Source organism: Hippopotamus amphibius, chromosome 10 (genome assembly GCF_030028045.1).
Source record: "Hippopotamus amphibius kiboko isolate mHipAmp2 chromosome 10, mHipAmp2.hap2, whole genome shotgun sequence".
Lineage (NCBI taxonomy): Eukaryota > Metazoa > Chordata > Mammalia > Artiodactyla > Hippopotamidae > Hippopotamus > Hippopotamus amphibius.
This window is the reverse complement of record NC_080195.1, coordinates 50,447,568-50,463,823: the sequence shown is the minus strand read 5'-3', so window position 1 is coordinate 50,463,823 and position 16,256 is coordinate 50,447,568. Positions and strand designations below refer to the sequence as shown.

The window sequence follows — 16,256 nt, the reverse complement described above, 5'->3', positions numbered from 1 at the left end:
CCTCCTCTCAGTCATGCTGACATTCTTAAGACCTCTCATTCTCACTGAGCTCCTATCCAGCAGTCTTCCACGTGCTATTCATTTCTGGGGGATGATCACCCCCAAGCTCTCAACTCAAGCATCATTTCTCCAGGGACGGCCTCCTGAATGAGCAAAATCCATCTATTATGTGCTCTTATGGAAACTTGTATCTCTTTCTCATGGTGCCTATCATAGTTGTGTTTCTACATGTGCTTGTATTTCCTTTAGACCACAAGAACCATGGGGACCAAGGCCATGTCTGCTTTTGTTTGAGAGCACATCTGGCACACGGTGTGCATTAAACATTGGCTGAATAAACGAACAAATAAATTCAAAGAAGACAGGCTGTACTGCTTGGAACAAATTTTAAGTGCTCTGAAAGTACAGAAAATAAATGGTTAAAGTTAACCATTTGTAATATGGCCAGGCAAAAAGCAAGGAAGAAGGATGCACGTTGCAGGGAGAGAGGGTACAAGAGCATGTTTAGTGGAGACAAGGCATTAGTGAGGCCAGAATGAGTAAGCCTTGAATTCCAAAGAGCTTTAATCCACTCATATAAACTATGGGGATCTAGTAGGTGTTCCTGGAGGATTAAAATGAAGGTAGGAAAGATTAATTCGATGAACCTATCATCTGGGTATAGGATGGCTGGAACTAGACAGAGAGGTAGCAGGCCTAGAGGCAAGGAGATGGTTAAGATGCTGGGATTAAGCAACAGAATATGGTGATTAACTGGGTTTCGGAAATGAAGAAAGTAAGTTAAATGCTTTCCTCTGACCGCACCTTACCCTTAGATTTGTAGATTGGAAGATCTAGAAATGAGGACTAGAGAAAGACAAGACACGATCAGAGTCTTAATTCTTTTTTTTTTTTTTTCTTAATTCTTAAAACACAGAATTTTATTCCTCCCCTAAGGACTTCAAATAATGAAATAAATTATTAGGCTGAAAGAAACGCAGGCAGACAATATAGTAAGTACTCAGCATCTCATCCCACTACATCGTTGTTGCGGCAGGATGTTTAATAACTAACATCTGGTTAGACATCCAGGAGGTAGTCAATTTCTATTTCTACCAGGATTCAGTTAGATAAAACAAACCTGCTCCATGGTATGAAACAGGTGAAACAGTAATGGACTAAGAGTGAGGATGTCCCAGCTCTCAAACCAATTCCACTGTTTCAACTTGAGATACCTGACATCCCTGGACACAGGTTTCCTTATCTGTAAAACTGGCTGGGAGAGGAAGACAAGGACTGTGAGTGATTTCTACTTGTGTTCACAGAGCACTGGGCTTCTGGGAGCCTCACAGGGGGTGGTGGTGGGGTCAAGGGAGGAGTCGAGTGGTCAGTCCCCTATCCACCACCTGAGAAACTCCACTTTTTACTATCTACTGTACCAGGGACCAAATGTCATTAGGTCTTCAGTATGATCCCAACCTTTACCCCCACCACCAAGGGAAATCTACTGGTCTAGATGTTAAGAATCTTGTCCCTTAGAAGTCAGCTGTCTGATTTCCCAAAAAATGATACTATAAGTTGATAGCTACGTGGATCTGTAAGTTAACACCCCTGAGATCTTTCAAAAAAAACTCACAAAAGCACGAATGACATACAACCTTTTAGAGTTGGGGGGGAGAAGGGGAAATAAACTTTTCATTCCAGAAATAAACTTTGAGGTTGGATGAAGGTAACCAGAGCTACTAGCCAGTAATGCAAAGGGCCACAGGAACTTACTTTAACCTTATCCTAATGCTTTGTTTTAAGAAGCAAATATCACTCATGTGATAAAAATTCCTTTCTTTTTAAAGAAAAAAAGTTTGGAGAATCACACACACACACACAAAACCCTTGACAACTGATCTCTCCACAGCTCCAAACATAAAGACTGTGGTAACTTCACAGGACTTCCTGACCTCAGAGGCTTCGTCAGAGGCCCAAGCCACACCGACGACCCAGTACGCACATCTGACATAATCTCACTACGGACCCGCACTGTGCAACTGCAGGAACCTGGATGCTAATCAGAGGGCTGGGCTGACTCTTCTTTGGAAACAGAAGAGGACAAGGTGATAGACCAAAATGAACACGTCCTAATGCAGGGTTTTCCAGAGTTCATACCTCAGTTCGCAGTGGATCTTGAGAAAGTCAACTTACTGGGTTTTTCCATTTCATACTGTTAATTTGGGGATTATTTTCTATGAAGTTAAATGTTATTAAGGTAATATTTAATGTTAATTTGTGATTCTTTTATCCAACATAGTAACTGGTTTTGTGTGTATGTTATATACCCTTTGTTCCTATAAGTCTCATATATGTGTGTATATGTCACAATGTAAACTGTATTTCTTCCTGGACTTAGGACCTTTCCGTGTTCAGTATTCTCTGGTCCTAAAATGTGTCACACAGGTAGGCTTCCATTTAACGAATGCCAGGCAAACACGGCAGTCTTTATTATTTGACCACCTCAGCAAACTGACTATTCACACTGCATGGCTGGTTCATGAACACCTGGAGCTCCACTTTCTGAAGTCTATGTCCATTTAGCAATTTGCTTGCTTTAAGAATATACTCTTTGGTTATAATCAGTGTATTTGAAAAATGTTCAGTGTTCAATATTCTTCATAGAAATAGAACAGCTTTTAAAACATTATGCTGGTGATTTAAGGACTGGAGTTTATACTCGAACGGGATTTTTGTCTGTAAGGCTTCTTTTATTATTCTTTTGACCTAGATGACTGCTGGCTACAAAATTCTAATTCTGAAGATGGGGTGCCCAGGGACAGCAGTGGGAGTAGACTTCTATTTTCCTGAAAAGGTAGCTCAAGCAACTTCAGAAATCCCTAGCTGCTGTGGAGTTTGAGCTACACACATGAGGCCTGAGAGAGAAGACTGTGCAAAGTTGTGGGATTTTTATGAATTTGCTTTCACAGTCTAAGCTGGTGACTGCTCTGGTGGAATTTTGGGCACTTCAATTTAGGTGTGGTTTAGTCCACTTCCTTGTGTATCATGGGCGTTCAACAACCACTCTCATCAGCTTCAGACAATTCACAGGACCCACAGCCTACAGAAAATGTGGTAAGCCAGAGGACCTTAGGGATACCAATTTTCCAGTTTTATAGACTTTTGCAATTCTCCCTCCCATTTATTCTCAGCATTCAGCTTAAGCAGAATTGTAGAATCTTGTCTGAATGAGATTTGGTTACATCTGAGCTATTTTCATGTCCTATCAAGCTTGTAAAAATGGAATTCTTCCTGTATCTTCATATTACTTTACATCTTTTCCCTCAGAAAAATACAAGACCCAAATTGATCTGTGAGCAAACTGAGCTGACCTCCCACTGACAACTCAGAGGGCAGCTGTTCCTAAAAGAGGGAAGGAAAAAAGGTAAAGTGAAATAAAACAGGGCAGAACTTCCAAGGGAACTCATACATTCTGGTTTGCAAGGTCACAGCTACATCCCAATTGAAAAGGGCTGAAAGAACCTACATATTCTTTCACTCAGCTGGGCCTTCCTACCTGACTTTCCTCATGCAGCTCATATCCTGCCAAGACACCGAGACACACAAAACGATGCTTCCAAAGCAGAAAGGGGACTGGCATGGAGGTTAAGCGAATGAGGTGGGGGGGGGGGGGGGGGGGCGGGGGGTGGATGGGCACCTGATGGGGAGATAAGGAGCAAGAGGGAAAGTTAGGGAAGAGAGTGGATACAAAGTAGAAAAGTGACACGAACCTGGTTAGCCAAGAGCCTCCTGTTGTGATCCTGTACAACAGATTCTGAATCATACCAAACATTCCATCGTATACTGAGGACACACACCTCTCAGGAGTGAAAAAAGTGCATTTCTGGGCCAATATGGTTGTCACCATATCTAAAACCTCTAGCAAGCATCACATGAAAGGTAAAAATTATTAGGAATGGTAAGAGTGGTGTTTCCGCCTCTATCAATTCGACTTTAGAGACCAAGAAGTGCCTGAAGAGCAGGAGGAGAAGCCCAGCGGCTCTGGGTTTCTTCCTTAGTTGCACCTGTTTCAGAAGGGCCTAGGCTAATAAAAGAAGAAAACAACAGGTTCCCCCAGGCAGAAACTCGATCCGGTCCCGCAACTCCCGGCACCCGTGCCAAGAGCCACCGGAGCGCGGCCCAGGCCTCGGCTGTCCGCCTGTGTCCAGCTCTGCAGGGCCGGCAACAATGGCTGCCTCTCTCCTTGGGCCCCGAGTGGGACCCATTTTCCCACGGCTCACCTGCCGGGAGCCAGGTGACCAGCAGCAGCCAAGGTGCGGGCAGCTCGGGGCCCATGCCGGCCCTCTCCGGCCCCCTTCGGCTCAGGGGCGCAGGGGACACTGTCTTTCTTCATCAGACGCCGGGCCGGGACGCACCCCTTCTCCAGGGAATCCCTCCGCTTTCCCCTCCTCCGGCGCAGCGCGGCTGGAGGACCGGCCCAGGTCCGCCGGCAGGTACCGCCCGGCTCCGGCCCACCTGGGGCGCTGCCCGAGGCTCCGCCCCCCGCCCCGCGCGCCGCCGTTTCCTGCTCCGCCCCCGCCCCGGCCACCTTTCCTACCTGCCACCGCCCCCAGGCAGGCTGCCGGGTGATTCCCCTCCCAGAGACACCGTCTCGTGCCCCTCTCGCCTCCAGCACATAGAGCCTCTTACCATTTTCCCCTGAAGTTCTTGGGAACTGCTACCCCTAGCAAATTTCTCCCCCTCTCTTTGTAGAATTATGTGGATATAACTTTCTGGGGAATATTTCCTGCCGTATGTTTCCATTCACTCATGCATGCTTGGGAAACATTTTTCCCCCCACTGGAAACACACTAATAGAAAGTTCACGGGTAATGATTGTGCAGGTGTTCTAGAAATAAAGATGTGGGGTATGAACTAGAGAAACGGACTTAATTTTCCAAGTTATAAAAGAAAAGTTAGAAAAATATAAAGTAATGAAAAAGTCTTGCTCGCACCATCCATCGTTAGGCATCATTAGTATTGGTTTAGTCCGTTTTATTATTTGCTATCCTGCATGCAGCTCAGCAGCCCGTCATAGACCTCAGCCTCCCAAGGTCAAATATTCTAGGTCTCTTTGCACCAGGCCACCTAGGATGTAATCCCAATCTCTCCTTCTTCCTTGGTAGGAAGTAAGGGGTAAAGCAAAACAGAGGAGGAAGGTACAGTTGCCTTCAGGAACCAGCCATCCAATAACATTAATTTGGAAAGTGACATGAATGCCGACCAATATAAATAGGCAGTAAGCCATTTTATCCACCTCTCCCTTATCGGGGTTTTCTCACTGTGCTCCGCATTCTGTAATGAAAACAATTCCCCTTCCTCCTAGCCACCACCTTTCTCCTGAAGAAAATAGTTACAAAGATGCATTAAACATGGTTTCTGCCCTCGGGGAGTTCCTACTCTGCTCACCAACCTTAGAAGCCAGTATTATTTCTCCTAAGCAAACCTCCTGCTTTGCTCTGCCAGGAAGAGTCCTCTTTGCTTGGCGCTACAGGAGTCCCTCATCTTGCCTCCACCCAGAGGAACATCCTTGTCCTGAATCTAATTGGAGGTTTCAACCCAGTCTCTTCTCTCCAGCTCCCCTCCTCCCCCTCCATTCCTGGATCAGGCCTCTGGTTCCCCAACAGGGTCTCTCCACGTTATATGTTCTCCTTGTAGCCTATTCTCTTCTAAAAAGTAGGAAGTAATATCAGGACGTGTGTGGCCAAGGGCAGGTGGCACACTTTGCTTAGGAGACTTCGGATCTTCCACAGCGAGATCCCAGCACAGCAGCAGCAGGGTACAGTGTCAGTAAGGAGTGCCCCCAACCCCCCACGCCTTCCAGGGACCCTGCACATGCTCCCGGGAACATTGTGTGTGTTTGGGTGTTTGTGACCCTGAGGGATTTGTGTGACTCCTGGCTTTGAGACTTGTTCTAGGGAAAATTTCAATCCTAGTCCAAAAAGGGCATGAACCCTCTACTTCCCACACCTGCTTCCCTTAGCTCTTGCTTTGGTATTAAGGTCATTTTTTTTTTTTATTTTTTTTTATTTTTTTGGGGGTACACCAGGTTCAATCAACTGTTTTTATACACATATCCCCATATTCCCTCCCTTCCTTGACGCCCCCCCCCTTGAGTCCCCCCCACCCTCCCTGCCCCAGTCCTCTAAGGCATCTTCCATCCTCGAGTTGGACTCCCTTTGTTATGCAACAACTTCCCACTGACTATTTTACAGTTGGTAGTATATATATGTCTGTGCTACTCTCTCGCTTCTTCTCAGTTTCCCCTTCACCCCCCGCCCCCTCCCATACCTCGAGTTCTCCAGTCCATTCTCTGTATCTGCTTCCTTGTTCATGTCACTGAGTTCATCAGTACCATTTTTAGATTCCGTATATGTGAGTTAGCATACAATATTTGTCCTTCTCTTTCTGACTTACTTCACTCTGTATGACAGATTGTAGTTCTATCCACCTCATGACATATAGCTCCATCTCATCCCTTTTTATAGCTGAGTAATATTCCATTGTATATATATGCCACATCTTCTGTATCCATTCATTTGTTGATGGGCATTTAGGTTGCTTCCATGTCCTGGCTATTGTAAAGAGTGCTGCAATAAACATGATGGTACAAGTTTCTTTTGGGATTATGGTTTTCTTTGGGTATATGCCCAGGAGTGGGATGACTGGATCATATGGTAGTTCTATTTGTAGTTTTTTAAGGAACCTCCAAATTGTTTTCCATAGTGGCTGTACCAACTTACAGTCCCACCAACAGTGCAGGAGAGTTCCCTTTTCTCCACACCCTCTCCAACATTTGTTGTTTCCAGACTTTGTGATGATGGCCATTCTGATTGGTGTGAGGTGATACCTCATTGTGGCTTTGACTTGCATTTCTCTGATGATGAGTGATGTTGAGCATCTTTTCATGTGTTTGTTGGCCATCTGTATGTCTTCTTTGGAGAAATGTCTATTTAGGTCTTCTGCCCATTTGTGGATTGGGTTATTTGCTTTTTTGGTATGAAGCTGCCTGAGCTGCTTGTATATTTTGGAGGTTAATCCTTTGTCCGTTGTTTCATAGGCAATTATTTTTTCCCATTCTGAGGGTTGCCTTTTAGTCTTGTTTATGGTTTCTTTTGCTGTGCAAAAGCTTTTAAGTTTCATGAGGTCCCATTCATTTATTCTTGATTTTATTTCCATGATTCTAGGAGGTGGGTCAAAAAGGATGTTGCTTTGATGTATGTCAAAGAGTGTTCTGCCTATGTTTTCCTCTAGGAGTTTGATAGTGTCTGGCCTTACATGTAGGTCTTTAATCCATTTGGAGTTTATTTTTGTGTATGGTGTTAGGAAGTGTTCTAATTTCATTCTTTTACATGTTGCTGTCCAATGTTCCCAGCACCACTTATTGAAGAGGCTGTCTTTTTTCCATTGTATACTCGTGCCTCCTTTGTCAAAGATAAGGTGCCCATATGACAACGAAAACACAACAACCCAAAACCTATGGGACGCAGCAAAAGCAGTTCTAAGAGGGAAGTTTATAGCAATACAGTCCTACCTTAAGAAACAAGAAAATGATCGAATAAACAACCTAACCTTACACCTCAAACAACTAGAGAAAGAAGAACAAAGAAACCCCAAAGCGAGCAGAAGGAAAGAAATCATAAAGATCAGAGCAGAAATAAATGAAAAAGAAAGGAAAGAAACCATAAGAAAAATAAATAAAACTAAAAGCTGGTTCTTTGAGAAGATTAACAAAATTGATAAACCATTAGCCAGACTCATCAAGAAAAAAAGGGAGAAGATGCAAATCAACAGAATTAGAAACGAAAAAGGAGAAGTAACAACGGACACCTCAGAAATACAAAACATCATGAGAGACTACTACAAGCAACTATATGCCAATCAATTGGATAACCTGGAAGAAATGGATACATTCTTAGAAAAATACAATCTTCCAAGACTGAACCAGGAAGAAATAGAAACCATGAACAGAGCAATCACAAGTACAGAAATTGAGGCAGTGATTAAAAATCTCCCAACACACAAAAGCCCAGGACCAGATGGATTCACTGGCGAATTCTATCAAACATTTCGAGAAGAGTTAACACCTATCCTTCTCAAACTCTTCCAAAATATTGCAGAAGGCGGAGCACTCCCAAACTCATTCTACGAGGCTACCATCACCCTGATACCAAAACCAGGCAAAGATGTCACAAAAAAAGAAAACTACAGACCAATATCACTAATGAATATAGATGCAAAAATCCTCAACAAAATACTAGCTAACAGACTGCAACAGCACATTAAAAAAATCATACACCACGATCAAGTGGGGTTTATCCCTGGGATGCAAGGATTCTTCAATATACGCAAATCAATCAACGTGATACATCATATCAACAAATTGAAGGATAAAAACCATATGATCATTTCAATAGATGCAGAAAAAGCTTTTGACAAAGTTCAACATCCATTTATGATAAAAGCTCTCCAGAAAATGGGCATAGAAGGAAATTACCTCAACATCATAAAAGCCATATATGACAAACCAAAAGCCAACATTGTTCTCAATGGAGAAAAACTGGAAGAATTCCCTCTAAGAACAGGAACAAGACAAGGGTGTCCACTCTCACCACTGTTATTCAACATAGTTTTGGAAGTGTTAGCCACAGCAATCAGAGAAGAAAAAGAAATAAAAGGAATCCAAATTGGAAAAGAAGAAGTAAAATTATCACTCTTTGCAGATGACATGATACTATATATAGAAAACCCTAAAGACTCTACCAGAAAACTGCTAGCACTCATTGATGAGTTTAGTAAAGTAGCAGGATACAAAATTAATGCACAGAAATCTCTTGCATTCCTATACACTAACAACGGAAGAGCAGAAAGAGAAATTAAGGAAACTCTCCCATTCACCATTGCAACCAAAAGAATCAAATACCTAGGAATAAACCTGCCTAAGGAGGCAAAAGATCTGTATGCAGAAAACTTTAAGACATTGATGAAAGAAATCAAAGACGACACAAACAGATGGAGGGACATACCATGTTCCTGGATTGGAAGAATCAACATTGTGAAAATGACTATACTACCCAAAGCAATTTACAAATTTAATGCAATCCCGATCAGATTACCAATGGCATTTTTCACAGAACTAGAGCAAGAAATCTTACGATTTGTATGGAAACGCAAAAGACCCCGAATAGCCAAAGCAATCTTGAGAAGGAAAAATGGAGTAGGTGGAATCAGGCTTCCTGACTTCAAACTCTACTACAAGGCCATAGTGATCAAGACAGTATGGTACTGGCACAAAAATAGAAAGGAAGATCAATGGAATAGAATAGAGAACTCAGAAGTAAGCCCAAACACATAAGGTCATTTTGATACTCACTGAAGTCAGCATTTCTCCCTGTGTATTCCAGGGAACAGTCCTGGAATGTTAATAAATAGTATATGGAAAAGGGGCTCTTCTATCAAATATATTCAAGAAATGCTGGGTTAAACTAAATGAAACATTTTTTTCAGGACCTATCAAACCCTTAGGGTGCTACTATACATTTGAATTTCCGAGGGAATGTGTCATGTAGCACTTCCCAGCATTGTTCAACTACAAACCACCCCCGCTTTTTTTTTTCTCATACATATCTTAGGGCAGATGTCCCATGGAACATATTTTGGGAAAGTCTGGTGGTCTAATCCAAACGTAACTGGGGGGATACATTGGAGACTTCTATAGCAACAACAACAGCAACAAAAGTGACTTTAACAACGGTTATACCAAGTGCAGAATTGGAAAATTGCCTATTTTCTCTTGGGAATCACTCATTCAACTGAACATCTACATCCATTGCTTCTCTTGGAGTGAACACTTAGGTTAACTTTATATGGTCCTCTGTCTACTATATGCATCTCTTTTTCTTCACCACTTATTATATATTATATACCAAGTCATGTTCTAAGTGCTTTATGTGCATTATCTCATTAAATTCCCACAATAACTGTATGAAATAGAAACTTATTATCTATTCCATCTTATGGATGTGGAAGCTGAAGTACAAAGAAGTAACTTGCCCGAGGTGACAAAGCTAGTAAGTGGTGGAGTTATGAGTCTAAGTAAGGCAGTCTGATTCCAGACCTTGTGCTCTTAGCCATTATACCACCATACACTCTCACCTAGTTACAATCTCAGTGTATATCCTTGACTCTATCAGTGTGCGCTAATGCAGTTTTTTCCCACATATGTCATTTAGCTCCAGACAAAGAAAACCTCCATTCCACTGCCATGAGCTCTCCTGGGCCAGCCATTTTGCCAACATGTGCCATTCATTTAGTAAAGATTAGATAAGAACATACACTTGCCTCAGAAAAACAAATAGTTCTTTCATTGCTAGATAGAGAAGTAAAAAAATCACTTGACCTGCTGATAGTGACTGAGACAAAAGTGTCCTCATCTGCAAAATAATAATAGCTACTATTTATTAAACACATTGTGCTAGGCACTATTCTAAGCACTTTTTGTTTAACTTCAATAATTCTTTCAACAACACTATGAGACAAGGAGTATCATTGTCTCCATTTTATAGCTGATGAACTTGAGGCACAAAGAATCAGGCAGTTACCCAGGGTCACCCAGTTTGTAAGTAGCAGAGCTGAAAGGCAAACTCAGGCAGCCTGTCTTCAGAACGCACACGCTTTAATTACTGCTCTAGCCATACTGTGCTTCTTTGTGTCGACTGATCCAGGCTCTAACCACAAAGTACTGAGCTTATGATCTCACCATTTATAATTGCACTTCCTAGTTGAAACTGTATCCATGAAGGTTCTGAATCCTGAGTCTATATGTGCATATGCATCTGTATCTGAGAATATTGTGGCATTTATACACCTATATGTGTATTTCTCAAGAATGGAGAAAAGAACATGTAAATAAAAATTATGCTTCAGGCCGTTAAAGGTAAAGGAGGGCAAGAAAAGAAAGCCGTTAACTGATGCTGCACCATTTGGAGTATGTCTTTCATTCATTTTTTTTAAATACATTTGTTCATTTATTCATGCAATATATACAGTCATATCTACTTTTTTAAAGCATTGTGCAAGATTTTAGGGATACAGGAGAAGGAGATATAAATTTTTAGGGTTCTGGGAGAGAGAAGTTAGGCAAGACATCACACAGGTGGTAGCGGTTGAGTCTTGGTGTAATAGAGGTGACTGAGGTTCATTTGAACCATAAATTCAGGAAAGAGCAGTTAGGTGTGACTAGAGCATAAAGACCTTGAAGGGGAAAGGCGGAACACGAGGCTAAAGTGGCAGTATGGGCCAGGTGATAACAGTCAGGGTGGCTCTGGGGAGGGGTCTGCATGTTATCTGGCAGACCAGTGATTCTCAATAGAGGATGTGACATGTCACACTGAGAGGAGGGCAACCTCTTCCCCACTGCACATATTCTCAACTCACTGTAGTCAGCCACAAGTATTGATTCAACTGACAATTTGTAATATCTTTAAGTGTATCTAAAAAGAAAATAGGAGCCGTCTAGGGATTTTAAGCAGACAAATCACTTGTCAGATCTGTGTTTTACCCTACATACTTCTATAATTAAATACACAAGAAGAATACTGTTTGCACAGTTGTATCCCACCAATAGCAGAGGGTACCCCTTTACAAATGTTATCAGGATTGGTCTCCAGTGCTTCTCAAAATGTCTACACGTGCTGTGTTTTATTTCCCCTATATACTAGATCCAATAATTCAGTATATGTGCACACTTTGAAAAACTTATAGTAAATATACATTAACAAATAATCCAAACTTCGTGTCCAGAAATTTTAAAATTTCAAAGAAATTTCCCAGCCTATAATCTCTGGTTTGCGTATAACAACTGAAATCATTAATAGTTATCAGTCCCTTGGCACATTTATCTTTGTTTTATTTAGTTTATTGAATATAGGGGGAAAGGATAAGCAATGAAAATCTGAAGTTGAAGATCATATTTCTGTTCTCAGCAAAGCAACTTACTTACCACGTTACCTTGACACTATTAATTGAGATAATAGTACCTGCCTGGCCTAACTTTTACAGGTTTTACCAGTATCACGTGAGACAATGAATATGAAAGTCCTTTGACAACATGTAAGCAGAGCAGACAAAAGCATTTAAGAGACAAGGTTTAACTAGACTCCCTAGTTTGACTGAAGAAGAGCCACAAAGAGCCAAATGTTCAGAAAACTGTGAGGGGGTCAGGCCCTAGGAATGGCAGTGAACTTTGGGCGTCAAAAGTGAATGCTGGGACTTCCGTGGTGGCAGAGTGGTTAAGAATCCGCCTGCCAATGCAGGTGTCTTATTCATCTCTGTATGCCTAGCATATTGCATAGCACCTGGCATATAGGTAGTGCTCAATAAATATTTGTTGAGCTGTTAATCCATAGTTTCTGGAGGAAGTGACATGTGATATGGATTTGAAAATGAATAAGATTTTGTCAGAGTAATCCACGCAGAGAGACCAGCATGTCAAGAATCATGGAATAGGAAATAGCATAGCCGAATTATAAGCCCTTGAGTTCTGCTAGACTATAGAGCAAGGTGGAGAGGGGTAGGAAAGTGTGTTTGAGAGCTAGCCAGGGTAAATAAAGGACCTTTCATGACCAGCTGGAGAACTAAGACTTCATAGAATAGACACTGGGAAGCCAGTGAAGGGTTTTAAGCTGGGTGAGGTATGATCAAACTTGCATTTTAGAAAGATAAACTTGGCAGCAGTAAGAAGAATGGTAGGTGAGAATTGAGAGGAAAGGCAGGGAGACCAGTTAGGAAACTGTTACTGTAGTCAAGGTGGGAGATACTGAGGGCTTAAGCGAGTCATTGGTATTGGAATGGAGAAGAGAAAATACTTTGGCAGATATTTAGAATATAGAATTGACAAGATTGGTGATAAATTAGATGTGGGAATTGAGAGAATATAAGTTTCTGACTACTGAGCCTTCAGGCAGTTAAAGGTAAAGGAGGATGGTGATGGCTTTAAAGAACATAGATAGGTGGAAAGGTTTTGAATCACTTCAAACACATTACACCTGAGAGAATAGTGGACCATCCAAATGAAATGTTCATGGGTGGTTGGACACCTTTATCAAGTGTGATTGGTTAGATGAAGTTAGTAGGAGCTGCCCACCTATATAGGGAGGTCTGGCTTAGCAGGGACCGAGAAACCCTCTGGATTAGTAGAATATAACAAGACGATTTATCTTGGAGTAGGGCTAAAAGCAGGAGGTGGTAGAATCTAGTGAAAGGAATTTGAGAACAAATATGTTTATTATTACTCCTATCCAACATTTTATAGGATATCATAACTAGTATAATAAGAAAATAAAAAGCCTGAAAATGAAGAATAAAGATGCTGTTATTCACAGTATTTTGATCACCTGCACAGAACATTGAGGAGAGTCTATAAATTACATATAAGGACTAACAAGAAAGATTGCTTGAAACAAGGTCAGTATAGTAATGTCCCTGGTGTTTGTATACACCAGCAGCATCCGTTTGGAAGTTATGAATTTAAAATATACATTTGCAATAGCAATAAATCTATAAAGCAACTACAAATAAATCTAACAATATATGTGGAGCTTTATGGAGAAATTTGAAAAAAGTTACAAAAGACATTTTTTTAAGCTCTTTATTGGAATATAATTGCTTTACACTCTTGTACCAGCTTTTAAGGTACACCAAAGTGAATCAGCTGTATTTATACATATGTCCCCATATCCCCTCACTCCCACGACTCCCACCCTCCCTGTCCTGGCCCTCTAAGGCATCACCCATCATTGCGCTGCTCTCCCTTTGTTATACAGCAACTTCCCACTAGCTATCTATTTTACAGTTGGTAGTGTATATATATCTATGCTATTCTCTCACTTCATCCCAGCTTCCCCTTCATCCCCTGCCCCCCCAACCCTGTCTCCTCCAGTCCATTCTCTGCATCTGCATCCTTATTCTTGCCCTGTCACTGGGTTCATCAGTACCATTTTTTTTTTTTTTTAGATTCCGTATATATGAGCTAGCATACAGTATTTGTTTTTCTCTTTCTGACTTACTTCACTCTGTATGACAGACTCTAGGTCTATCCACCCCATTACATATAGCTCCATTTCATTTCTTTCTATGGCTGAGTAATATTCCATTGTATATATGTGCCACATCTTCTTTATCCATTCATCTGTTGATGGGCATTTAGGTTGCTTCCACGGAAACAAAAGGCATTTTTAAAAGACTTAAATAAATGCAAAGACGTACCATGTTCATAGATAAGAACACTCAGTATCACTAAGGATGATAATATTTCCCCAATTAATCAAATTCTATATATTTCTAACAAAATTCTGAAAAAATTTCTCTGTAAAACCTCACAAGCCACTTATAAAATTAAAAGGAAATTATAAGGTGATAAATAGCTAAATAATTTTGAAGGCAAATAAAGAGGAAACAGGGAATTTGCCTCTTCAAATAATAAAGCTAGAGCAATTAAAACAATGTGGCATTGGCATACAGATAGACAAGTGGAACATAAAAGAGATTCTGGAAATAGGTACCCATATAGATGGGAACTTGATATGTAACAGAGATGGCATTATAATGCAATGGGGTAACCATAAACTATTCAGTAAGTGATGCTGGGATAATTAGTATCTGTTGTATTAAAAGATAAGGTGTATCTTTTCTTCATACCACATAAAAATTCCAAATTGATTAAAATCTAAATATTAAAGGCAAAAATTTGAAGCTTTTATAAGAAAATATAGTAGAATACCTATATAAACTTTTAGAAAAGACTGAATTTTTAAACAGAAAAAAAAAAGAATTCTTCCTTCTTTAAGGAAGACATACAAAAGACTACATTAAATTTAAAAGTTCAATAAACAAAAGACAACATAAACAAAGTGAAAAAACAAGCCACAAACTGGAAAAAGATATTTGCTGTCCATTTAAAAGGCAAAAAAAATTATAACCAGCAAATGTAAAAAAAACTTCTAAAAAGTTAAGTAGGAGACTATCCAGTTGTAAGGGAGATGAACAGGCAATTCACATTAGAGGAACTCTGACTCAGTATTAAACATATTAAAAGATGCTCAATTTGACTAGTCATCAAAAATTGGAAATTTAAAACAACAAATGCTACTTCACACCTGACAAATTGGTTAAAATGTAAAAGTCTGAGCCAACCAAGCATTAGTAAAGATGTAAGAAGTATAAATTGGTTCCACCACTTTGGAGAACAATTTGACAAAACCTCATGAAGTTGAAGGTGCGCATATCCTAGGATCTTGTGATTTCCCCTCTAGGTCTCCACTCTATAGAAATTCTCACTCTTGTGCACACAGAAACATGTGCAAGGGTGTTCATTGCAAAGCAATTTGTGTGAAACTTGGAAACAGCTTTCCACTGGAAGGGAATAATAAGATGGGGATTATCAATGGAGTGAGGTAATATGCCACTGTTAAAATGAATTAACTAGATCCATACCATGGATGAACATTAAAAATATAATGTTATATGAATAAAGAAGTTGCAAGATACTGTTTTATCAAATGTTAAGACACAAACAATATCATACAATGTTATAGAAGATTCATATATATGTAGAAAAAAGTATAAAAATATTCAGGGGGCTTCCCTGGTGGTGCAGTGGTTAAGAATCCACCTGTCAATGCAGGGGACATGGGTTCAAGCCCTGGTCTGGGAAGATCCCACATGCTGCAGAGCAACTAAGCCCATGTGCCACAGCTATTGAGCCTGCACTCTAGAGCCCACAAGCCACAATTACTGAGCCCACGTGGCACAACTACTGAAGCTTGTGCACTTAGAGCCCGTGCTCCACAACAAGAGGTGCCACCAGAATAAGAAGCCCGCACACTGCAATGACGAGTAGTCCCCATTCTCTGCAGCTAGAGAAAGCCCGTGCGCAGCAACGAAGACCCAATGCAGCCAATTAAATAAATAAATAAATAAATAAATAATAAAAGATTACCTATGAAGTGTCTGTTGAAGGAAGGCTTTAAAAAAAAAACATTCAGGAGAATGGGATTCACCAACGTTAGAGTGTTGTTACTACTGAGAGGGAGGGAGGAGAGAAATGGGTTGGAAGGGACTTTAGCTGAATCTGTAACATATTTTTATTTAATATCTGAAACAAATATGCCAAAAAAGTAAAATCAGTTAAATATAGGTGGTATAAGTGTTATCGATTATATTATTTTGTGTGCTTT

General features: G+C 40.7%; 1 protein-coding gene across 1 annotated transcript in view; it reads right to left on the bottom strand.

Annotated features, from left to right (window-relative positions):
- Positions 1-4,317, bottom strand: part of ILDR1 (immunoglobulin like domain containing receptor 1) — a 32,430-nt gene extending 28,113 nt beyond the window's left edge. Inside the window, exon 1 of the mRNA XM_057697755.1 lies at positions 4,263-4,317. Coding sequence (XP_057553738.1) covers positions 4,263-4,317 — 55 coding nt within the window. The remainder of the gene's footprint in view (positions 1-4,262) is intronic.
- Positions 4,318-16,256: the final 11,939 nt, after the last annotated feature.